Source organism: Falco rusticolus, chromosome 4 (assembly GCF_015220075.1).
Source record: "Falco rusticolus isolate bFalRus1 chromosome 4, bFalRus1.pri, whole genome shotgun sequence".
Taxonomy (NCBI): Eukaryota; Metazoa; Chordata; class Aves; order Falconiformes; family Falconidae; genus Falco; species Falco rusticolus.
In genome coordinates this window covers 110013668-110039223 of record NC_051190.1, presented here as the reverse complement: position 1 = coordinate 110039223, position 25556 = coordinate 110013668, and the positions used below count along the sequence as shown (strand labels likewise).

Below are 25556 nucleotides of genomic sequence, written 5' to 3'. Positions count from 1 at the left end.
CCAGTGGAGCCTTGCTAATATTTCCTATCCGGCGAGCGAAGCGAGCAATGCCGAGCAGGCGTGTGTCGCTTAATCCTTTCCTACGTGTACACATTATCGGATGCCCAGCAGTTGCTTCGCAGTTGCTTGCTGTCAGGAACGCTTCCCCCTTCTAAAAAATGAAGGAGGAAAGAGAGTTGGCTTTTTGTAAGAGGCAGCTGGGGGCTTTGTTTGCTGGGGGCTGGGGCTGAGGGCTGGCTGCTCAACAGAGGGCACCACAGCACCGGCTGTCACCGCCGCCTCCCAGCTCCTGGCTTTTTCCCTTGCTCTCCTGATAGGATGTAAATGGGCAGAGTAAATTTGTCGAAAACAAAATCGGAGTGTTAACCTTCCACACGCATGCAAGCGTGCATCTGTCATTGTATTAGGTTACAGTAGATACAGGAAATCTTTAGTTAGGATTAAGTTGTACTGTTCAGCCATATGTTGTTCTCCTCCAGCACAACAGTGTATAATATACCTAATAAAATCATGTTGAAGAAAACCAGATTTTGGATCTTGTCCAAATAAGACAAAACACATGTTTTGTCTTTTGCAAATGTTCTTGCTATAACACGGGAAGGAGAAATACTCCTCATACAGTATCCAGCTTTTCCTCAAAAATGACATTATTTCCTCTGGTTGTGAAGTGACATTTTTTTCGGCCCTGCTTCTTTAAAGGTCTGTAGATCACAAGCATTTACTGAAAGCTTACAAATAAAGATTCACATGGCTGTGAATAAAAAATGATTTTATTATCTCTAATTCAAATGTAGAGCCTTATCCTGCAGCCCCCTTAATCACGTAAGCAGTCATTATGCATGTGAGCAATCTGGCGGAGAGGAGTGAGATCTCTGACAAGTAATGACCACTGATGGAATCAAGACTTGCAGGGTTTAGCCTTTCATTCTTATTCCAGGCGTGCATAGAAAGTCTGTTGTTCTCTTAAGTATGCTCAGTCAGTTTATAGGAATTATCACTGTGAGCTGTGACTCTTCCATTAGCGCGGCAGCAGCGAGAACTGATTTACATCGCTGTAACCCCAGCTTTGCACTGGCGCTGGCTGCAATAAAACTGCTGGAGGAGCACTGGGAGTGCTACTGGTTGTGTTGAAACTGCGCACGCGTTCAGCCTCTGCGAAGACATCAGTATATTAATATTACGACGCTCCGCCTTTCCTCTTGCCTTTTTAATTTGTTAGGTGGTGGTTTGTAATTTTGGTATTTTTTTTTTTAGAGTCCTTGGAGCCAAATATATTTTTTAGATATACAGCCCTGCACATGGTGAGTCCCCAGGACAGCGAAAGCCCTGGAGAGTGACTGCTGTACCAGCACTTAATACCAGTAGTACCATCTGGTGACAAATGTAACGGTTATTTCCTTGAAGGAGTATTTTGAACAGGAAAACATAACGCTTACGGATAGCACAGAATTTATTTTTCATTTTGATTGCTTGAAGAATGCAATTAAAAAGCAATCTAACCTGTTGGTTCAGAGGGGGCGGGAAAAGCAGAAGTTATTTTTTAATTAACAAAGAAGAAATGCTTCAAGGGTATGAATGGGTGAAAGGTGATCTTATATTTACTTTCAGGATGGTTTTAAATGGTTTGCAAAAATGCAGAGTGTTTGGTCCCTAGCCCCCCCCCCCCTTGTGAACATAGATATCCATACTATATATACACATCTGTGTGTATGTATGTGTGCTTAGCTTTATGAACATCTTTCCATTTTTTCGCCTTGGTTTCTCTGCGCTCCTTTTGCCTCCAGATGGCACTATGAAGCAGAAAAGAAAATTACTGTGAAATAATGAGTCCAATGTAAAGTAAAATTGGAAATTGAATTATAGCTGCAGAGAAAGGACAGTAGCCTTGAGGTCCTGATCAGTCTGTACTCTTATCACTTTTGTTTGCTGTTCCATGTGTTAGGTTACTGCCGAGTTAATAACAGTGCTTTAGCAGTTCAAGGCTGAGCAGAATTGTACTGGACACGAAATAAAGCTAAAATGAATTTGTGTCCAATATCATTGACATTAGTGCTCATTACTTCTCTGGTGTAATGCCTCAAACCATCTAAAATCAATTTTAAAGATTACCCATTATTTTATAAAGAAAATAAAATACATTTCAAACAGCAACAGAGCTGTAAGTGTAGCATAATCTCATGAAGAGTTAGTTACTTGTGTTTTTGCTGGTTGGCAGGAAACTTTTGAAGGTACAGCAAGAGGAAAATCTGTGAAACTAAATGCCATACACAGAATTTAATGTCTTGGCTTTTTGCTGGGTTACTTGGTATTAGACACGCAAATGTTAGAATTGCAGAAATGTGCGTCCCCTCATTGTGCTCGTAAGCCTGCGAAAAACAGTAACTCCAGTTACTCTACTGTAAACTCCAGCATGTTATTTTATTTTTTTTCTTAGGGGTGGGTGGGTGCTGGTTTTTGTTTGTTTTGTTTTGTTTTGTTTTTTTGTGGTTAAGAGGAAGAAAATAGGAAGGAGAATATTTACTCCCACAGTTACATAAACTATAAACGTGGATTTATTGTATGGAATGATACTTTTTCTTTACTTTTGTTGCAATGTTTGCCTTTGTTTGGAATGTATGTTTATCAAGAGTCAAGGCTGAAGTCCTCTTTTAGTGGCTGCTGAATGATGGCTTTTCAAACTGTATTCATGAAGCTGTTGCTGTAAAGGTGTGTAGACCTGTAAATTCTGTGTTTTAAATCATTTTTACACAGCACTTGCTGGCTTCTTTTAGACTACGAAGTTTTTCTGTATATTAATACACTGTGGGCATTGATTTTTTTTTTACAGATGTCTATTTGCTGTGTTTGTTTTATGGTAAAATTGTGAGAATTTAGATTGGATTAAAAAGGCTTTCTCTGGGTATGAAAGTGTGCTTATTTTGAACTTCAACAAAGTCTGGTCCAAGACTGAATTTCAATGCACCTGGTAGATCACTGGGGTCATTGCAGACATTTCCTCATTGGAAGGTGTCAAAGTTTGAGTTATTTGGTTGAGTCTGTGTGTGTGTTTACATAGGCAAATGAAATGTGCATGTACACAAATATCTCACGCTTTCAGTTAGGTATCTCTTATTACTTATTTTGATTGGAGAGTTTTTTATAGGATTAGATGAAGCTGGAAATCCTTTTGTGTATTTCTTAAAGGTTATTGTAATGTTGGCTGCTTTAGAGAACAGTTTTCTGAATGTATCTGTGTTTTAAAACGTTACAGTCCAAACACACCATTAATTTTAATTGAGAGAAGGAACCAATCAGTTATGCCTTTCATTTTAGTCAGAGTACCAATAGAATGCAGTATTTCTATCTGCTTTTGGTAGTTATTATAATAACGTCATTTCTTGTTTCCTATTGCATAGCAATTATTTTTTTTTGGTAATGAATGTAATCTAAATGGGAAGAAAGAGATAAATATTTACTCTTAATAGTTTTGATTTGTTTAAAGATACTTGAATAATTTTCGGTGGAGCAGTACTGTTTGGCATGGTCATAGGCTCTGATGACTTTATTACATGAGTAAAATTGCATGTACATATTGAAAAGCGTGTGCCTGGTTGTTCTAGGATTTGTGTATTAAAGAATTCCTTCTATAGAGAAATGTTGCAGCAAAGTTCCTTTCCCCCCTCCCAAAATAGCCACGATCTTCAATTCTCAGTCCTTGTAAAAGTATCTGTACAACTTTCTGTGTTACTGGAATGTATTGTATTATGTTTACTCTCACTTGATGTAGGTAAATACTATGTGCTAAATTTATTCGAACTCTTAATTTATAATTCGTATAAACCAAATTTTAAAATGGACTTTTGAAAAGAATGGCTGGAATGAACTTGTACTTAAGACTCCCTGAAAACTGTTTGCAAGTAAATTTAAATCAGCATTCAGTATTAGCATTTTCATTCTAGCTTAAATGTACACATATTTGTGAAAGTGTAAATGATCTCGGCTGGTGTTGGCTCTGTCATTTACAGGTATTTCAAAGTCCTGACACTGCGTGTGTATGAAGTCCTCTGTGTCTGTACACACTTCTTTCCCCACCAAAGAAACTCGTGACACGTTGTAACGTCTAGAAAAGCTTAGCTATTAAAAAAACCTCCCCAAAACAGAGCTCTCAAATGGAGACCAAATTTTCAAAAGAGTATATGCCTCTAACTGCCTAAAAATCATTAATTGATCCATGTGGTAATAACAGATGGTTAAATTGAAGAAATGTCCTTGAAGTTATTCTAATAGCAGATGTGCCTAACTATTAGCTTCGTGGTTTTACTTGCCTGAAATTCCAAATAATGTAATAAGAAAGTAACACACACCTAATCATTTTAATATGTTCATTACCTTCTGTTACTGATTTGGGATTCATCTGAAAACTTAAAAAGCAGGACATGATTTAGAATTTGTTCTGGTAGAAGACTTTACATAGATGCACATGCGGACGTAGATTCTAAAAACATTTGTCCTTTTTTCTTCTTCCAGGGTCCTACAAGACGCATTATTGCTTTCAGACAGTAGGCTTCACCTCTTCTTACAGACTCAGCTGAGCCCAGAAGACATGGAGGCTTGTGTGTCGGGACAGACCAAGTACTCCGTGGCTGATGCGATTCATAAGTTTGCCTCTTTGAACAGACGTTTTCCTGTAGAAGATGAAGAGAGAAAAAAAGGAAGAAACGATGCAGACTCTGATTCAGAGAGGTGATTTCTGTATATCCTTACTTTCTGAGATTATATATACATACATACACACGCGCATGCTTCACTTTTTTTGTTGATGTAATACTAAGATAATGAAAAAATTAATTGACTGAGATTTTATTGAGCTGTGACAGCTCATCATAGAAGTCTTCACACACACCTCCACACTGAATTAATGAATGCAGTAGAAATTCAATTATCTGCATTCTGATTATGTGAATTTCATTTAGTCAGACTTGAATTATTCGCGTTTAAATTATCTTGCTAAAAAAATATCCAACTGCACTCCAAATGGCTAATTAAAAGTCCAAATTTCCTGTCTCTCTTTGTGACTGGAGATAATTAAAGTTCTCCTCTGTTACTCAGGCTTTGAGTGTGTTGTGAAAACCAATTTCCTCCTTTTATTTTTTTTTATTTTTTTTTCCCCCCCTCTCCCCTTTTCTGCAGTTCATCCTCCGGGCTCGGACCTAGTGGTGACAGTATTTCATGTGGATGTAAAGCAAGGCCAGCTTCTGAGGAATCATGAAAAATCATTCCTGTGTTGCGATCTTAAGGACAGCACAGAGCAGTTTCTGCCCCGTTTACTGGTTACGTTTACCATGTAAACGTGGCTGGCTGGTAAAGCGTACCTAAAAGACGCGTTGTCAATACGACCATATGTCCTTACAAAATTTTCAAAACAGACCTTGATACTATTGCTTTGTTGATTTATTATGTATGTTGAGTCAGATCTACATGCTACCTATTACATTTCATTTTTGGGGACTATTAAAATCTCAGTATTGAGTAAGTCATGCTCTGCTGACATACGTGGCAGTTAAAATATTTTCCCCTAGTGAGTGCATGTCTCACTAAAATAAAGATAACTTAATTCCTCAGCTTAAAAGTTGGTGTATCATATCGAATATATTCAAAGCATCTTTTTGCAATTTGCATCAGAGAAGTTTCATCTGTAGAAGTCATTTGACATTGGTGATGAAATTACATACCCCACAAGGTATTCACTTTTTAAAGTAGCTCAGCGACATCAGCAAAACAACACTTGTACAAACTATATGCTGCTGACAATTTGAGATATAAATATATCTTCCCCTGGTCTTTCTGTAGGGTTTATGGAAAGCTTGGTTTTATCATGCATAAGAACCGAAGGCCAAAATTCTTGAGCATGGTGGCTTAGAATGTAGAAATATTAATAAAAATGACATCACTTCTAGGCTCGCTGGAGATTCTCAGTTCCCAGGGAATTATGGACCCTCATTCCCAGTGACAATCCTGGATGCAGTCCATTGAAACCAGTGGCCGAATTTTGCATCGACCTTGGTAGGGCCAGGATTTCCCCCAGCACGTTTAGCTTGAGGCATCTATGTTTGAAGATGCCGGGAGAGATCTTTTAGTTTAGCAGCTGGAACAAGGGAGTCTCTCCCTCTCTGAAACGAGAGTCACGTAGCTCTGACACCGTACGGACGTGGACCTCTTCACTCTTCGGGAGTAACAGGAGCTGCTGGTTGCATTGTGGCCGGAGTTAACGCCTTGGAATAGCTTCGTTCACAAACAAAAGGCAGGCTTGAACACAACTTCATAACCACCACCACTTATTTTGATTAAACGTCCGTTTTGCTCTTCATTGTTAACAGCAGCTGCGTAGTGTCTTGTCCCAGATTCTGTCAAAGGAATATATTTCACTGGGGTGTTGTATTTATATTTGACATTTAACTGCTATTAAAAAGAGCTAGGGGGTCTGATCACCCTAGCAAAGCTCCCATTAACTTCAGTGCTGTAGTTACCGATCTAGAAATGTGTATATATTTTTTTATTATTATTTTTTTTACAAGTTCTGTGGATACTTGCAAAGAAGGAGCATTTTAAACCCATGAATTACGGAAACAATAGATTATTAAATGTCCAGTTAATAAAGGGTAGCATTGTGGGCATGCTTTTTTAAGACATCCAGCTGGGAATCTGTATAATTTTAAAAACATGTTTTATTAACCCAATAATAACATCTCTTAGGTAACAATTTAAGCCACTGTATTTAGTTGATGGGTAGCGCTTTTGTAAGATAAATATCCTTGTTTCTTTTTGCTTGGTCTTACTGAATTGCACAAATGTATCTATTCACTTTCTCAGCTTGTGTGTGAGTCAGCAACACTATTTTAATGTAAAAGTAGTAACAATTAAAGCAACAAATAACCACTAAAAATAGGTTAAAAAATAGCTGTTATTGCCAGGCAGAGATTTTGATTACTTGACACTTTTTTTTTTATCCCACACTAAAATGGCACATTACAAGAAAATATGGTTTAACACATTTATTTAAAAGATGGGGAAAATATAACCCCAAAACCTGGAATAATGCCTGACAAAGATATTAATGTTTTTATTTAATGCAATGCCAGGGTAGTGGCATTTTATTTTGTTTTAAAATATTGAGCTAAACTGTTGAAGCACTTTACAATTCTGGCCTACTAACACCTCCTCAATATCTGACAAAAATTACAGAAATACAAGGCTGGGAGAGTCTTTGTGGCTATTTTTTATTTTCTAATTCTGGAGCATATCTGTGTGCCAGTGAGTGTTTTCCAAATGAAGATGTTTCAGAAATACTTGTTTTCTAATCGTTCTATTTTGTTCTGTTATTTACTTTGTCACCCTGTCCAAAAATTCTAAGACTAATACAGCAGAACTTTCTTCCCAGTTTTGACAGAAATTTGTAATTTGTTTAAATATTTTTGATTGTTGTTTGTGTAGCTAGTGTTACTGGAATTTTTCTTACTAAAAGGGAAGGAAGATATATTTCGTGCTTTCTAGTATGTCTTTTGCATCAGCTGTATGTAACTGCACTTAAATGCTTTAAGACATTTTGTCTAATTTGGAACATTAAATGTTGCTGTTGCAAATTTAAATGTAAAAAAAAATATTTTTGATGTCTTTTGTGACATCAATGATTTGGTGATTTATTTTTTTTTTATACACTATGTCATATGTTTTGATCAGTTGATCACTGGTATTTTGAGTCTCATTTTTTTGTTTTGAATAACGCTGGTATTTCCGGCTTTTTTTTTTTTAACAGGCTAATATCTAGTTTATGATATCTAATTATTACTGCTAATTTAGATCTAATTGCAGTAATTCTGCACTGAAAAGCTTCGCTTTATCTTTTGCTTAAACTTTATATTCTCCTTTTTATGATGATTTCTTAAAAGCTTTTGTCATTAAATAAAACAAGTTACAACTGTCTTGTGTTTAAATCTGCCAGTAACGTTTCCTTTATTTCAATATCAGTATCCTAATCACTTCATGACTTACCATGTGTAATTGCTCTTTAACTATTTTTGTAGAGATGGAGAGTGTGTGTGTGCATACACACACATGCTCTTGTGTTTGGGGTTGTGGTTGATTTTGTAGAAAAAGTAAAAAAAGTGGAAAAAAAAAATCCAGGAAGATAAGAAAGATTGTCTTTTGGAATTTAAATTACAGTTTTAATAGCAATGTAGTTTTATAAGCATTGAGAAAACGTTGACTTTTAAAATGCCCTGTCATGTAACACTGCAAAATTCTGTGTCCGTGGTTGTTTTTGGTGGGGGGTTTTTCAGTTGTTTTTGGTTTTTGTGGTTTTTAGGTTTGTTTGGGTTTGTTTTTTTTTTTTTTTTGTCATGTGCTGTTGACATTTTTTCCGGAGCCCTCTGTTCTGTACAGGGGTGGCTGGCTGGGACTGGCCCTGTTGTCCAGTGCAACGTGCGTTCGGCCGCGGGAAGAACGGCGGCCCTCGCGTGTCCCGCTGCGGGTCCCGCTGCGGCCGGTCCCCCCGGGCCTGCCGGCGAGTACGTTTCTCCTCCAGCCTTTTTTTTTTTTTTTTTTTTTTTAACAAATGTTGTAAAAATGTAAACCGTGATGGCCGGGCTCGGGCTGCCTCTTGTCGGGAAAGGCCTAGAACGTTCAGGAAAGATGCGATCCTTCCCCTCTCCGCCGTTCCAAGTGCTCTGTAGGGAGCGGAGCTGCTCCGCTGCCGTGGGCCGTCGGACCCCCGCAGGAGCCCATTCGCGTCACCTTTGAGAGCGGCCACGGCCCCCCCCCCCCCGCCCCTCCTCCCCCCGCCCCTCCTCCCCCCGCCCCTCCTCCCCCCGCCCCTCCTCCCCCCGCCCCTCTCCCCCCGCCCCTCCTCCCCCCGCCCCTCCTCCCCCCGCCCCTCCTCCCCCCGCCCCTCCTCCCCCGGCTACCGGCCCCCCCCCCCCCCGGGCTTCGGCGCCCCCTGGGTCAATGTGCGAGGCGCTGTCACGCAGCGGGGGCGGCGGTGCCGGGGGGGAGCTCCGCGTACGAGCGGCGAGTGCGGGGAAGGGGGAGGGCTTAACAGAAATGGGGGGGGGCTGGAGAACAAGCAAAGGAACGGGCTGCAGCAGGGAGCGTCCGCGGGGCGCCGGGAGGCAGGAGCGCCGCTCTCCGCCACCGCGCCCCGGCCCTGCCCCGGGGCCGCCCGGAGCGGAGCGGAGCGGGGGCAGAGCCTTACCTGGGCCCGCCCCGCCCCCCCCCGCCCCGGGGCGCAGGGCTGGGAGCGCGCCCGCGCGCGCGGCGGCCGGCGGCTGCGTGGGCGCCCGCGCGTGCCCGCGGTCGCGGCGGCGGGGGGAGGCGGGGGGCGGCTGTCAGGCAGCGGAGCCGCCGGGCCTTGATCCGGTAACTCGTGGCAACCGCAGCCCATGGCAACGGCGGGGGGAGGGGGGGGGGAGCGGGCCGGGGCGGGGGCGGAGGGGCCCGCACGCACGCACGCACGCACGCACTCCCGCAGCGCCGCCTCCCCAGCCCCGCACCCACGCGCGGCCGCGGGAGTCGCCCGGTTCTCCCCGCGGGGGGCGGCGCGGAGACCGGAGCTGCGCGCCCCCCCCCCCCCCCCGCCCCCCCCCGCAGCCCGTCGCTGCGCCCCGCCGCGGGCTCCTTCCTGCCCCCCGCGCCGGCCGCCGCCGTGGTGCCGCCAGGGGGCGCTGTGGGGCAGCGAGAGGCGCGGGGCGGCGACCCCCGGGCTGGCAGCGCCCCTCATGCCTGCGGCGGCGGGGGGCTCTAACGTCGCTTCCGTTTATTTTTCGGTTTTGCCGCTCCCCCCGCCATCCCCGAGCGCCCCCCGCTGCCGCGCGGCTTCGCTTCCCGGCAGCACGGGGAGGCGCCCACCGCGCTGGGACGGGGCTCAGCCGGGGGGGGGGGGCGGGGGCTGCACCTGCCTCCCTGGGGCAGCCCACCTGCCCCCCGCGCACCGGGCCCCGCGGGGTTTTCTTTTTGTGTTGGTTCTGGGTTGGGTTGGGTTGGTTTTTTTCTTTTTGTCTTTTTCCTTTTTTTTTTTTTTCCCCCGTTTTTTTTTCCTTTTTTTTCCCTTTTTTTTCCCCTCTTATCTTTTTTTTTTTTTTTTCTTTTAATATCTTTTACACAAAAGCAATTAGGGGCCAGTGCAAAGCCGAGGCGTGACATTTCGCAGCCCGGTGGCAGGCGGGCGGCACTTAAGCGGAGCCCTTTCTGCGGAACAACAGGAGCCAAAAGGCCCTGTGTCACCCGGTTATGTAAGACACAATCTTGCCTGAAAATGCACAATGAATCGGGAAGGATTTATATAATTAATTGACCAGTCTTAACCTGTTATCGTGATGTAAGGAATTTGGAACTCATTAATTTGAGCCCTGACAGATTTCATATTAGAGCTGGCAAATATGGATTGAGCCTCTTATTCTTGTAGCAGCTGGAATTTCCATGACAGTGAGGATTAGTGAAGAAGACCTATTGCTGGAGTCAAACTGCCTCTTTTGTAATCAGCAGCCCTGCTCTGCATTAAAGGGGTAATGGGAAAGAGAAAAAAAATAAATACCAAAAGAAAAAAAAAATAAAAAGGAAATGTATTCATGTGTGGAGCAGAGCAGGGGAGGGAGAGGAGGGATGTATCCTGGAGTGCGGAGGCACAGTGCAGGGCTGTCCCGGTCCTGTGGCAAGGAAAACACCCCGAGGGCAACCCTTTCAGGGCAGAAAGTGCCAGTGGCCAAAGGACAGGTCGGCAGCACCAGCGTGAGGCTTGCAGCCCCTCGCCAGGCCTCTAGATCGAGCCTCCTGCGAGCCACAGAGCACTCGGGGCCGCAGCGTCAGAGGTGCTGGGCACCGGCTCTGGGCTGCCAAGAGCCAGAGGGATTTAAGGATAGAGAGGTTTGGGTGGTGATCCTGGGGAAGTGGGGACCAGGGGGTACCTGTCTTCCAGCCTGGACCAGGATGCCCTCCCCGGCAGGGAAAAGGATGCTGAGGGTGGGTAAGGACCAGATCTGGTATGAGGATGAGCCTCCATGCCACTGTGGCAGGGGTGACCTCCGCACCTGATATGCCTCAACTTCCCACACACAAAGACAAGAGTAAGAGAACTCCCTTTGTCTGCTGGTTCACGATAACCTTTCAGAATGGTTTTTCATGGTGCCTGGCCGGGGGGGGCCCTCATCCCATTATCATTTCTAGGCATTGATGTAATAGTAATAACATAGAATGCAGGCTGCATGGAAGCAGGCTAGGAGCTTTTATTTTCTCTCCTGGCAACCTGTTAATGACTGCTCTGGTAGTGAATGCAGTTGTTAGAAATTACTTTAAAAGGTTCCATGAGGCATCATCGTCTTTCTCCCTGCAAAGTGTTTACCTACTCTTGCGACAAATGCCGTGCAAAGGTGGAGGGGTATTTTTCCTATTCTCATCGTTTCTTTGCTTTATGCTTTTCGGTAGTTGAACATTTTCCCTCCACGATTGCTTAGATACACCGTTTGCTCCTGTGGATCACTTCTGTATAATGACTGGGAGAAGGGAAAAGATGTAAAACTGGGGTATGGACAGTAAACCCATGATTGTTTGCAAAGGCTGTAGTGGCAAATGCAGATTAAAAATAAAATGCAGCCAATAAGGCCTCTGTGGCTCAAATCCTCTGGACAACTTTGTTCGTGTGCGTATTGGCTTTGTCTCCCATCGGCGCGTTGGGGTGAATCCTGCTACCAGAACTGGAGCATTTAGTCCTACATCTAGGACTTGCCATGGGACTGAGCACTTGGTGCTGGAGACGTGCCCTTCCCAAACTGCAAAGTCTTTGGGGAAGGACTACCATGCCTTACTTGGAGGGTTAGGTCTAGCTCTGTGGTAGCCTTTGCATTGCTCTCCTAGTTGTCAACTAATAATCCAGATAGTAGCTTTAATCTCCTTGATTTTAAACAAAAAAAAAAACCCCACCCCAACAGATTACAACTGGATTGTGCTCCTTCAAAGAATATCTTTTGTCTGACTGTCTCCTGATAAATTGAAACATCTTCACACATGTCAACTAGCTCAGATTTCCCCCAGAGGTAGGGAATAATTTATCTTTTATGGTGGTACACAGCCCCGACTCCACCATTGTCTCACCGAGTATTTCTGCTGCTTTTTAGCAATCGGGAGTGGCAAACCCCTCGGTACTACTGCAGCTATAGGTTTCACTCAAATGTTCCTCTTGTTAACATGTTGATCAGGTACAGCTAATTTCCATCTTAAATGTGCCGGCATATGCCAGAGCTTAGAATTATTTCAAACAGCAAAACAAAGCATTTTAAAGTTTAAATGGATATTGTAATTATATGTATTTGCACTTCCGCTGATTCCTTCCCGTGGATATATTTAACATGTGCTTGAGTTGTAAAGTTTCCTGTGACACCCGTGATTTTGGGTACCTGCAAAATTAAATTCAGTATTTATTACTGGTAGTGTCTTCCCCTCTTTTTTTTTTTTTTTTTTTTTTTTTCTTGTAGGTAAGTCATCAGCTGAGATTAGGTATTTTGTCAGATTCTTACACTATTTTTATTTTTGGATGGTTGGTCAGAAAGCAAAGCAAACACTTGATATAGAAAACTGAATGAAGAAAAAACCCCACAGCTAAACCTTCTGAACATAAATACATTTGCTTTAGGTATTTTGCAATTTACACCAATACCAAAGGCCTGTTTTAGTTTCTGTGCAGATATGAAATGCTAATTTCACAGTGGAAGTGGTTAAGAAATATCAAACACTGGTTCAGCTGAAGTCAGTGGAAAAAACTTGGTGCTGCATATGCTGAAGGTGAAAAAATTCTGATGGCACTCGGATTAAAAATGACATTCTTGTTTGAACCAATAGGTGGCCTTTTTGAATGTGCTATGGTTAATTTTTTTCCTGAAAACAGGAAAATGTCTGCTTTGAAGTAGAGAACATTTTCACACAGTAATTTTCAAATACGGTGAAAATGTTTTTTTTGTTTCTGAAAGGCAATAGGTAGTAAATGAAGTTCTGGATTTATTTCCTAGTATTCTAGAAGTTTTTGGAACACTTAACATTTATCTTAAGTCCTGAGTCTTCAATGCATGGTAATAATAGATAATAGCAATGATAAAGTGGACTACTTTATTTTTTGTGTGTTCGTGCTCTCAAAATGCTATATATTTCCAGTTTCTAAGACCTCTCATAGGTTCTTATTTCCTGTTGTTTACACAGGTACTTAAAACAGGTTTAAAAGAACAGTATCTTCTTGTGCTTCGGAAAAGGAGCACTTGTGATTTGTCAGAAGTCACACCTCTGAGCCAAGCATCAGCAATCTTTATTCTATTTTATTTCCTATATAAGCAATACATCTTAAAAGGGTTTTTGCAAGAAAGAAGCAGCCAGCAGCCATGGGTGGCCAAGCTCTCTTAAAAGCCTGGGTCAGGTGGGGGTGTTAAACACTTGAAAATGGAGACCTGAGTTCTTCAGAACATCCCTCCCTTGGGCCTTGACCCCCTGAGATATTTTAGCAGCTCAATCCCCGAGTTGTGTTTTTCTGGATACATGACTATTTATTTTGTTGGGGTTTTTTTTGCCAGAATTTAGGCTTGTGCTTTTGTCCCTGTGAAGCCAGTGTGAGGCTGAGAGCTGGGCAGGTATCCCAGGAGGGAGGCATCACCTTATTCCTGTCCTGCCCTTGTGGTCTTCTCTTGGCACTTCCTGGTGACCTCTGTCCAAGAGCAGATTCAGAATCACAAGGACTGCTGGTCTGACCCAGTTCTTACGTTCCTTGAAGGCAATAGCTGTCAGGTAGAAATATAGCCTGCGCCCAGCGTTCTCACCGTGAATTTGGCCTTTAATTAGAGACCTCAGTGTGGGACAGTAGTTCACCAATGAAGTCCAGTGCACCCGTGTTCCCATTTGTGTCCGCACACCGTCTTTTACTTCCAAGGTTCATTTGAAGGTTCTGTGTGTTGAGTTATGAGACTGAAGAACCTAAGATGTAGGGAGAGTTTTTCTCAAAAGCTAATGTGAGCCCAAGGAGGCTGGTTCCTAAACAAATTTAGTTGCTCTGACTCATCCCCTGAAGGAGCCCTTCACTCCCTTGGGTGTGTGAGAGCCTTGGGAGACCCAGTCCTACGAGAGAAAAGTAACCCAATGGATGCCCACCTTGGGACACTAGTACTTAGCGCCAGAGAATAAAATTGTTGGAAAAGTAACCTGTATCTAGCAGTAGGATAGCTTCTTACTATATGGCAAGAAACACCTTGTAAGTGCCGTTTATATCAATCTTGTCTTTTATTACTATTTTCTGCTCTATAGGTGACCCACAACTCTTGCTACTTCTAATCATCTAAGACACTGGGAGGGGAGGTGGGATATGAATGTCTATCCATCGAAACGTTGATTTGATCACACAAAAAAGGAAGTCTTAAAGCAAGTTTGGCTCCTCGATGGTTTGAATTTTGCTGGGAAGTCAAAGTTCCCCTTGGCACCAGAGTCAGCACATCACTGGCGGGACATAGGAAGTTAATAATTTGTCTGTGTTTATGATAAAGCTTTCCTACCAGAATCTCAAAGCCTTTTGTGATGAGGGATTAATTCAGCCTTACAATAAACAGGATCTACTATTTTACAGCTGGGGAAACTGAGGAAGACTGAGGAGATGCACAGGGATATACGGGGCGTCTGTTGCAGATAAGGGAGAACCGGTGATCCTCCCGCTGCTGGGCTCCACCACCGCTTTACCTGCTGGCAGGGACAAAGTGCCGTGCTGCTTGTGAAAATCTCACCCCAGCTATCAGCACAAAGTGTTCCTAAGAGGTAGCAGAGAGGCCCCAGTTTTTTATGTTTGTCTTGAAACACTTGAAAAGGACTTACTTTTTGCTTCCAAGTGCTGTGCACTCTGGCACTTCGAAACCAAACTCCCTCCGGCACCTGTTGCCTCTGAAAATTTTGGGCTGATTATCCTTTGGGCTGCAGCATTCAGAACAGAGATTTATGTCTATTTTGGAAAAAGGAGGTTACTCACTCCCCTTGCTAATAAAAAAACAGGAGGTGAGAAGAGAGAAGCAATTAGGGCACCTTGTTTAGTTTAGTTAAATAAGCAGCACTAACAGGATTTTCTCTGAGGGACACTTGCAGAAGTGCTGCGGTCTTGATATCAGATAGTGTTATTGGAAGCGGACTGAAGGGAGCAGGGCTGATGTTGACTACAAACTATAGGAAAGATTGATTTCTGCCAGATCTTTCAGTCTTTACTCATCCATCCATGATGGTACTTATAAAAATAGTTTGGGACTACTCGCGTGAGTAAAGACTGTTTGTGTGAACAAGCACTGCAAACCTGGGCTTTAAACTTCCCGAACTGAAGTTGTGTTGCCTGTTCAGCTGATTCCAGCAGACCTCCTCACACCACGGAAATTTGTTTCGCCAATGGGATGTGTGATCTGGCCTTCTGTACTACCAATAAAAAAAAAAAAGTCTCAAAAATTGACTTCAAATGCAAGCATTATTGGTAAATATAGTTTTCTGGACTGCAACATCCCATTTGATTCAATCCAAGTAGAATCCCTTCAGGTTCATATTTTGCTTTCTGACCAGGTCTTCTTCTTGAGGCAGTGGCTGAGACACTTCCCCAGAAGTCTGTGAGCTTATCCTTGGTTCTGCATTGTTTGTACAAAGCAACGATCACTTCTGAGCAGGAGATGAAGACTGTGCCAAGGACAGGGCATTGTGCTGTGCCTGGAGCTTTACTGGCTTTTTCCCTCCTGCTCTGTTTCTTGCTAATCACAATGGCTTCCTACAGTGCATTTATCAGCACAGGGCACTGCCTGTAAATAAAACAGTTCTTGTCCTTTCCAAAAGCCAGAAGTACAATGTTATCTTTCCTCTTTCCCACAGAAGAGAGCCATTAGGAAGTTCCTTGGTTTAGTTTGTCCCTCCTTGTTCCTGGATGATGTTTGAGCCATTGTAAAAAGACAAGGCTTGTGTTTCCTTCTGAAGATGGCAAACTCATTGATGCATTGGATTGATGAGCTGGATGTGCACTGATGTGTTGCATCCTGTCAGGCGAGGAGCATTCTGGGCTACTTCAGGGCTCCGGAGTCCACAAAGCATTTTGCTGGTCTGGGAATTGCGTAGTTGGGATTTTTCTGGGTGAAACACAAGGAAGTATAGACCTGAACATTAAATTTAGTGAAAAACGATTTGGGGAGTCAGTTCATGGCAAGGGTGGTGATATGCTTGCACTCATTCATGACCGTCACCCTTAGCACCCCCTGAAATTTGAAGGCAGTGCCCTAATTCCCATGTGAGCATAAATTGGGAAGGAGACTTCAAAGATTTGGCTTTATAAAGTGAAATGCAGCTCCTGCAGAAGGATCCTCTGGAGGTTCTGCCATAGCAGGGAGGACAAGGAGGGGCCCCTGGCTCAAGCTCTCCTGCCCCAACCGAGGGGGACCGCTTTGGCTGCAGATGGTGTCAGGGATGTCACCAGCAGGAGGGTCACCTGCTCTTGCTCATGCAGCGTTTGCACCCCTTGCCGTGGTTTTGCTCAGCCCAGCTTCCCCCCTAGGTAACGGTACTTTGGGGCTCGTTAAGAGATGCTTGCCGAATTCTGCCACTTGAATGCATGGTGCTTTGCTGCTCCCCTGATAGATCTGCGGAGTTCAAGCTCCCCTCTCGGTTAGGCAGCTGTTAATACTGTGCACATGCAGAAACTCTACAGGCAGAGAAAGGATTTTACTTTTTGCGGGGCAGAGATTAACAACCAAACCATCCTCGCTTACAGGAGTCATCCCCTGGGGTCAGAAGAACCATTTGTGTTAGCAAGAGAGCCGAGACCTCCCGAGATGCACCAAAATGATCGTGAGATGAAATTGCTCTGATCTTCCCGGGAGGGCCTGCAGCATCTCACAGGGTCGGCTGCATAAATTGTAAGTTCTTCAGGGCAAGGACCTTGCCCCCTGATTTGTCTGGGCAGCACACGTTTGGTGCTCTGTACCGCAAATAATAAATAACCACTTCAGCTGATGGCTGGGCTTGGGATTACGAGTCAGTTCTCCCTCCTGATTCATTTCTTGTTCCGAGATGCCAGCGATGCACTTTTACTGGAGTATGTCAGTGCTGGTGTTAGCCCCCTGCTCTTCCCTTGCTCACGGTAAGGCAACTGTCATCTCCTGTCTACAGCATACTTTACAGCACTGAGGAAGAATATCAGTAAGACTTCCAAAGGGCTTGCTGCCACTTTTGGTGGAAAGGCTTCCTACAAAGGATGTGCAGCAAAACTCCCAGGAGACAGATGGTGAAAACCCTCCCACCAAGAAGAGCTGCTGTCATCCTGTTTCATTGTCTGTGTCACCGTAACACCCCTGTGACTCTGACACGCTGCTCTGTGCTGCTCTAGCTTGTGCTGCTCGATGTGATTTCCTCGGCTGAACATCTTTATTTCAGATTTGTAACAAGGTATTAACTAGTTTCCCTGTGCCTGTTAGCTGTTTGTGGTTTAAGGAACAGTCTCCTTCCTGTTAAGGTCAGCTAGACTTTTGCTTTTCCTACTTTTTTTTTTTTTTCATCACACACATTTTAAAAAAACTGAACTCTTACATGCCATATTTTTGTCCCAGTTAAGGGCTCAGGATCACAGCAGTGCATGTGACAAGGAAACCAGAAATGCACTTTGTCAGTGAATAACAAACATGTTTAGCCCAGCAGCCAAGAAAAGAAGAAGGTAGATGTGGAGAATCCAAATGTTAGGCTACGAAGCCTGCAGTTTACTAGATGTGCTTCTCCTGGGTGAGCTGGCAGAGTCAGTGTTCCTGTGAAACTACTAGGAGTGCCCTTTGAAAAGCACTGGGCAGCCCCATTGTGGTTTCTTAGATGTGTCTCCCTACCGCTGCACCTAAGCCCGCCCTTGATGGTCCTAGGGGGTGGCCGCCCCTGCCCTGCTCTGGCAGGACACCCTGTACTCCCACCACCCCTTGCCAGGGGAGACCCTTCCTCTGCGCAAGCGGCTCCAGCGGGGTGCAGCTCTGCCACAGGCACCTTGTCAGGACGTGCCTGGCATCAGTGGTTGGGAGACAAACCGTCTTTTACAGGTCTGCTCCTGAGGACGCCCCTTAAATGGGGCATCCTCGGTAAGTCTGTGAACGTAATCTAAACAAAGAGCAAAGTGCAATGGAAGAAGGCTTTTAAAGCAGAAACCCCCATAAAGCTAATTGTCAAAGAGCTCCCGTCAGATGTTAGGCAACCTCAAGCCAATGCAGCAGCTGCCTTTGCAGATCTTGACCTTTGTTATTTTTATCTTCTTTGGGTTCAGGGAGACAACTCTTAAATGGAATTAGGAGTCTGTGAGCTGGCTCTGTGTTTGTAAGCAGATGCTCATGAAGCAACTGCAGGGCTGACCAACAGATTGCAATACCTTTTATTGCTCATTCATGCTTCATATCTATATTTTTTCTATAGTTGAATAAGTGTAATACTTTAAAAAGTTTGACTAATGTATCAGTTGCATCATCCAGGCATAACTTTTAATATTGAACAGTGATGTTGCTTGGTGTATTCAGATAATAAATCCCTAACTCCTGTGTAAGGCATATTATATTTTTGTTTTGGTTTGTTTTCAGATTGAAACCGGGAAGCTGATGTACATGAGTTGGCCTGTTCTGAATTTTTGTCATCTTAGACAGCCCTGCTTATTGTCAGCTCATTTCACAGAGATCTATTTCAAATCAACTCATAAATTATTAATAGTACATGTGTAGGTCAGAGAGACACTAACCCTGACAATCACGCCCTAATATTCTCTCTTTAGCATCAGAAATAAGAAAGGAGATGTGAATAATCAATATTCAACAACCGAGGTACATCTTACACAGATATGGTATATGCACTTAGAAAAAAAGAGCCCCTGTCTTTGCAAAACCTGTCAGGCTGGCATTAATCTTGCATGATGAATAATGTGGCAATCTATGAATTTTTAACACCTTTAAAATGATAAAATTGTAGGATGTGATATCCAAAAGTAAATTTGTTCAAATTGGAGAATATTTTTGATCAAATGGAGATATTGAATAATGTGTATAAAAATATTTAAACATCAATTTCAGTGGCACAACAGGCAAGAGGGTTTGTACAGGTTTGTGACCGGGAGCAGCTTTTCATCACAAATAATTTGCCTGAAGATTTAATTATAACTCAAAGCTTAAGCAATAGCTGTTCTGAGAAGAGACCTAACCCTGGAGGTCCCCAGCGGCTCCTGGGACTGGCAGGGCAGCTCTTGCCTCCCAGTCACCCCAGCACAGGAGGGGCTGCACCGACCTGGCAGAGTCCTGGGCCAGAGAGGGTTGCCTTGCCTGGTTCCTGCTGTGCAACACCCTCTGCAGAAAACCCCACCGAAACCAGAGTGGGATGCCTCCAGAGAAAACCCCACCGAAACCAGAGTGGGATGCCTCCAGAGAAAACCCCACCGAAACCAGAGTGGGATGCCTCCAGAGAAAACCCCACCGAAACCAGAGTGGGATGCTTCCAGAGAAAACCCCACCGAAACCAGAGTGGGATGCCTCCAGAGAAAACCCCACCGAAACCAGAGTGGGATGCCTCCAGAGAAAACCCCACCGAAACCAGAGTGGGATGCTTCCAGAGAAAACCCCACCGAAACCAGAGTGGGATGCCTCCAGAGAAAACCCCACCGAAACCAGAGTGGGATGCTTCCAGAGAAAACCCCACCGAAACCAGAGTGGGATGCTTCCAGAGAAAACCCCACCGAAACCAGAGTGGGATGCTTCCAGAGAAAACCCCACCGAAACCAGAGTGGGATGCCTCCAGAGAAAACCCCACCGAAACCAGAGTGGGATGCTTCCAGAGAAAACCCCACCAAAACCAGAGTGGGATGCTTCCAGAGAAAACCCCACCAAAACCAGAGTGGGATGCTTCCAGAGAAAACCCCACCGAAACCAGAGTGGGATGCTTCCAGAGAAAACCCCACCGAAACCAGAGTGGGATGCTTCCAGAGAAAACCCCACCAAAACCAGAGTGGGATGCTTCCAGAGAAAACCCCACCGAAACCAGAGTGGGATGCTTCCAGAGAAAACCCCACCGAAACCAGAGTGGGATGCTTCCAGAGAGGACGTACCACAGTGGCAGAAAGGGGCAGGAGCAGGATTTCACCTTTTGTTCTCAGTGGGGCTGAACCCTGGAGGTGTTGCACACAGAGGTCTCTTGGCTACCCCCGGGCACTGCCAGTGCTCACAGTGAGCAGGATCAGCCCTTGTTCAGCCGATTGTGCCTGGGGGAAGGGGGCAAATTTGGGGGTTTAGGTTGGAAAAAGAAATGAATTGCTTGTGTATAGGAGATAATGGGATGGCTGCCATCCAGCTGAATCAGTATGAATTTGTGGTTGACATTCGTGGGGACAGGATCAGACTTTACATTTGAAGTCGCCTCCCTTTGAGATTGCCTGACAAACACTAAACCAAAATGTTTCATTTAGAAACTGTCAAAAAGGAATTACTAACCTTTTATACTTATTAAAATTGCTATATGTGTTCCTGTAAAGGGACTAGAGAGCAGCTGGACATTTTAATTTTCACTCTATGCAAAATAAAAATGACACTCAAGAACTTTACCTATTTTTTAACTCCTTCTAATGAAAGCATTTTATTCGATTTTTATTGAACAGAAAATAAAATGTGTTTGTTTCCCCTGATTTGAGGAGAATTAACGTGTATCTGATTGTTAATATTTGATCCTTCTTTAATTATTTATGGTATCAAGGAATGAATCTGTCAAGTAAATAATGAAATGCGTACATGCAGCATATGTAATTAGGTTAGGTGCATAAATCCAAAGTGTTCACTTTATAGTTGTCAGTGCAAAATTTATTAATAATGAGAAATGCTAAGTGAAGAAAATCCCTAACAGTCTACTCATTAGTGTAGGTTAGAACAGTTGCTGAAAAGGAAAGTTATCATTCCTCTCTTACTGTATTTCATCATTTAGAGAATGTTAGTCAATCGCTATACATTTTCCTCATCTCTTCTTTAAATCTGTAATAAGAGAAGTCTTCAAGTTGTGCTGGGAAGGTGCACTTTATCATTGCTCTGCCAACAGACAGCTATCAAAGCAGAGGTTTTCTGCAGCTTTGTGTACTTGAAAGTCAATCTTGCACCTTGGTCTTGCTTTCCTTAGGACACAGGAGTTCCTATAGATTTAAAAGGGAAATGCATTGTATTTATCTCCTGGTATTTTAGGACTGAAGTTGATGAATGAATGCTTATACACAAGAGCAAATGTGACGGCACATTTGTCGGGGGGGTAGGACACAGGCAGTACATGATGGTGGGTGACACACGTGTACCTTTACTTGTGTGGTGTGCCATCTCCTGCTTTAGCACAGGTCACGTAGCCACAGTCTTCACACAATGTGTGTCTTCCTATAACATACACGCAGCAGAAAAGCTCAACACTTAGAGGTCCAAGTCTGTAACGATCATGACACCATCATTTTGAGTGGAGTGGAGCATCTGAATATTTCTTGGGCCATGGGTGATTTGGTCCACGCAATCAGAAACCTTAATGTATTGCCAAGGGCAGGTGACCTGGGTGAGGAGCTGTGTGGCTGTGCCCGGATCCAGGAACAGATGAGCCAAACTAATTGGCTTTAACAGTGGGGTACGGCCCATGTCACCCTTACCACCCCTTCACCTTAGCTTGCCATCAAGTTGTTTCTGCTTTTTGCAGATTAAGGAAAAAATGGTTCTAGTTAATAAAAAACAAAACAAAATTAATCTGTGAGTTTATGCCCCTTGGGGCCTGAGAAAAATGTGAGAAAGAGATGAAACACCTGTTTGAGACAGAGAACTGTCATTGCGGGAGCACAAAGAACATTCCTCTATCCCAAAAGGTATTTTTCAGAGCTCCCTCTCCGAAAGAAGATTTGATTGCTAAATGTATATTTAAAACAATATTTCAAGATCATTTTGAGTCTTATCATTAGCACAAGCACTTCATGGACCAATTCTCTATATCCAAGGATAGGCATTCAACCCAGCTCACTTTCACTGTGGAAAATTAGATATCTAGTCTGAATGAGTCACCTGGGCTCCCTCCACAATCATTGAGATTCATCCCAGCCTGAAGCTGGTGCTTGAGGCTAAGCCTGAGATACAGGAGGTGAATCACCCTCTGGAGACACCCACTCTCTTCTTGGGCTGCAGAAACTCCGGCTGGAAGCCTGACTTTGAGGCTGCTAAATGTGTTGAGCTGAATCCCGTGCTACGAATCTGTGCTGGATCCGACTTCCACTGGGGAACTTAGAGGCAAGGTCATCACACGATGGCCCTAAGGTAGCTAAAGCTCTTGGAGACTGACCGCGCAATCACAGCAAAGTGCTTATACTGGCTCTGCCTTATTTTTTCAAAGCATTAAAATAAGGAGTGCTGGATTTGCTGATCAGCAGAAGCTGGCTTAAGTCTGGGATGTCACTGAAAGCCCCCAACCTGAAGCTGCATATCCGTATCCCTCACTTCTGCTGGCCTCAGCATCCACCCAGCGCAGCAGGCAGATTCTTTGGGAGCTGATTTGGCTGAGCACTACAATTTGGGAGGTGTTGCAAGGTAACTTCATTTTTAGAGGTCTAGCTGACCGTGCAGCCCCACAGTTGCTAGTGCTGGCACAAGGGAGAAGGTGGGGAGGCAGCGGTTGCCGGCATTGTGAGGTGGCAGGGTTGCTGCTGCTGGTAGCAGTGCAAAATTAAACGGCTTGTGAAATCGAACCCTGAGCAAAAGGATGCTGACAGCCATTCATTAAATTTTGCATCACACTGTTAGATTTTAATCACAATGTTTTGGATCAGAATCACAAATCCTCTTATCTGCCGTAAGAGCTTCTTTCAAGCTTAACATTTTTATGCCCCATATAGGATGCAACAATATTCATCTCTGCTAGTCAAGCTTGGAAATGCATTAAACTGCCCAACCAGAAAATCAGGAACAGGCATTTAGTGATGCAAAATGGTCATTCTGCAACCTAATGCCTAAGGGACAAATCAGTCATCACAGACTCCCACTTCTGCCTGAAAAGACCAATTAGGTGACTCTGCCTATTCAACTATCAATACAGGATTGCTCCCAACAGGATATTCCCCTGTGCTTTACCCACTCTAATTTTAAATTACTCAAGTGCCGAGGCTTCTATCACTTCCCTGGGGTGACCATTACACAATTGAAGTCCTCACTGTGAGGAAATGTTTCCTGATATTCTGTCACAATTTTCCTATGCTTAGACTCATCCCATTTTGCCTAGTTACATGTTCAGGAACGGGTCTACCTTCTTCATAGCTGTGTCGTTGCAAAATATGGGAGCTAGCACTGCCCCCCCCCCCCCCCCCCTTTTTTTTTGTGTGTGTGTGTAATCATTCCTGCTAGGCATTAAACACATAAAGTCGGTTATTTCAACCACTGGTATCTTTATTGGTGTCGTTCCAGTGCTGAGGTGCTCTGATCATACAGCATCGAACAAAGTTTCTTTTTTGATGAAGAGGAACAGTTTTCTGTGCACATCCTTTGATGAAGGATGATAAGGGCTGAACAGAGGGAAGTCTAGAAAAAACCAGCCTGCTTCAGGTGGTGTGTACTACTGTGGAAAGCGGTGTTCGCTGCTCACACATGGGAGTCCCCTAACAACGAATAATTAAGATTAAACTCCTCACAAGAAGAGCTTAAGGCTTACTCTGTACTTCCAGGTTTTGATAGGTAGGTAAATGCCAGAGCCCATTGGGTTGTGACTGGTTTGGGGAAGAGGCAGCAGACCCGTGCCACAGCCTAGTGCTCTCAGGCGCTCTCAGTGCCCTTGCTCCAAGGAATAAGGCTTGGGTGCACCTTGTATAGCAGGAAAGGACTTGTCTTCAAACATCTTGGGCCAATGAAGGGCAGGCCTCCTCCTCACCAGTCTTTTTATGCTCAATAAAGGGGCAATGGTATTATGTTCCTGCTCCTTTCGTCTGAATCAACAGCACCCTGAATTTTGGGTCAGGTGCATTCAGGAAAAGCTTTCCCAAAGTCATTGCAGGACCTTTCAGCCTGCTTTAGGTAGAATTTCTTTTTGCATTTTTCCCCCACACAGTGAGTGTCGTATAGTCAAACCTTTCTTCTGTTTTATCAGACAAGCAGAACTGGGAGTCTGATATCTTTTAAAAAAAGATACAGTTCTCTGATTAACTGAAGAGTAATAGCATGAAATTCTAGTCTCCAATAAGTAACATATTGATGCTTATGTCTAATTTAATCAGCATCAGGGGGGACGGGGGTGCCCATTCCTTCACCATCAGTTATGCAGCAGTTCAAGGTGATAAATCCTATCTGCAGAATGATATTCCGTCGACATTTCTATAATATTAATTAGATCACCGTGTCAGGCTGTAGGAAATTTGCTTAACATTCATTAGAAATTTCTTATAGATAGATAGGCATCCCTCCCTCCTTCTCCCCCTGCTTTCTTTCTCCGGTGATTGACAGATGAGGTCAAGCCGGAGACAGACCCCCCCCTCTCTCCCCGTGCCTTAAGAGCCAGGTCACCGGACTCCATAATGCATGGGGAGTGGGAAGGAAGGATTATGCCTTGAAGAGATATCCTATTAAATTGGACAAAAGCTTGTCTGCCTCCAGGCTCCATTGCCAGGTCTCCTCGGCCTGCAGCCGGCACGCAGAACACAGGCGAGTGTACGACGCAAAAGCCATTTGCATTACCCTGCAGTCATTTTTATATGTGGAGGTAATGAAGTTGTCAGTGGAGCCCCGAGTGTGGCAGAGCCTGATATTCAAATAGACCTGCCAGCTCTCCCCCCCCCCCTCACTGCCACCCTCCGCTCCTCGCTCTCCTTCCATACCCACAGCTGATCTACTGACTCCCTGGATTACTGCTTCGCTGGCTCCCCGGCTCTGACTGTGCTTGCACTCTTGCCCCTGTCAAGTGCCTTTGTTTCCAAGTCAGGGAACAGGCAGCTGCGGCTGCTCGTGCACTGCTGCCCGCACTGCCGGGCTGGCCCAAGCGCACCCACACTGCCTGCACACACTGGGCGTCACGGGCTGACTGCTGACTGCTAAGGAGTGGCAAGTCTGGATGGTCACTCCACGGCCCTGCTCGCAGCAGCAGCAGTCCTGCTAAATTTGAAGGCAGAGCTCCCCCAGGCACCAAGTTCATCCCAGGTTGAACATCCGGGGCATTTTGTTGCGGTCAAGTGGAGGAGAAAGGCTTCAAATTCAGGTAGATTTTCTAAGCAAGGTGGAGGTAAAAATGGCCTGTCCGTGTTTTGCATTTCTGCTGTACCTTTTTGCTGAGGAACAGCAAAGCACGGTGCAAACTGTGTGTGCAGCTGGGAGGGAGGCAGCAGCCAAGTGGTACCCAGCCCTCATGCTTACCAGTGTCGAGGAGGTGTTGGCAAAGGGCATCACAGGCATATCTTGTCCTCATAAAACAAACCCCAGGATCATAAATAACAAGGCAGTCAGAACTGGCCTTTGGTAATTTTAAAGTCCATTTTTGGGAAAAAAAATAAAAATAAAAAATTAATTCCC

General features: G+C 44.4%; 1 protein-coding gene across 1 annotated transcript in view; it reads left to right on the top strand.

Moving 5' to 3' along the window:
• Positions 1–7970, top strand: part of SNX10 (sorting nexin 10) — a 38067-nt gene extending 30097 nt beyond the window's left edge. The window contains exons 6-7 of the mRNA XM_037386235.1: positions 4507–4722; positions 5170–7970. Coding sequence (XP_037242132.1) covers positions 4507–4722; positions 5170–5248 — 295 coding nt within the window. The 3' untranslated portion in view covers positions 5249–7970. The remainder of the gene's footprint in view (positions 1–4506; positions 4723–5169) is intronic.
• The last annotated feature ends 17586 nt before the right edge of the window (positions 7971–25556 follow it).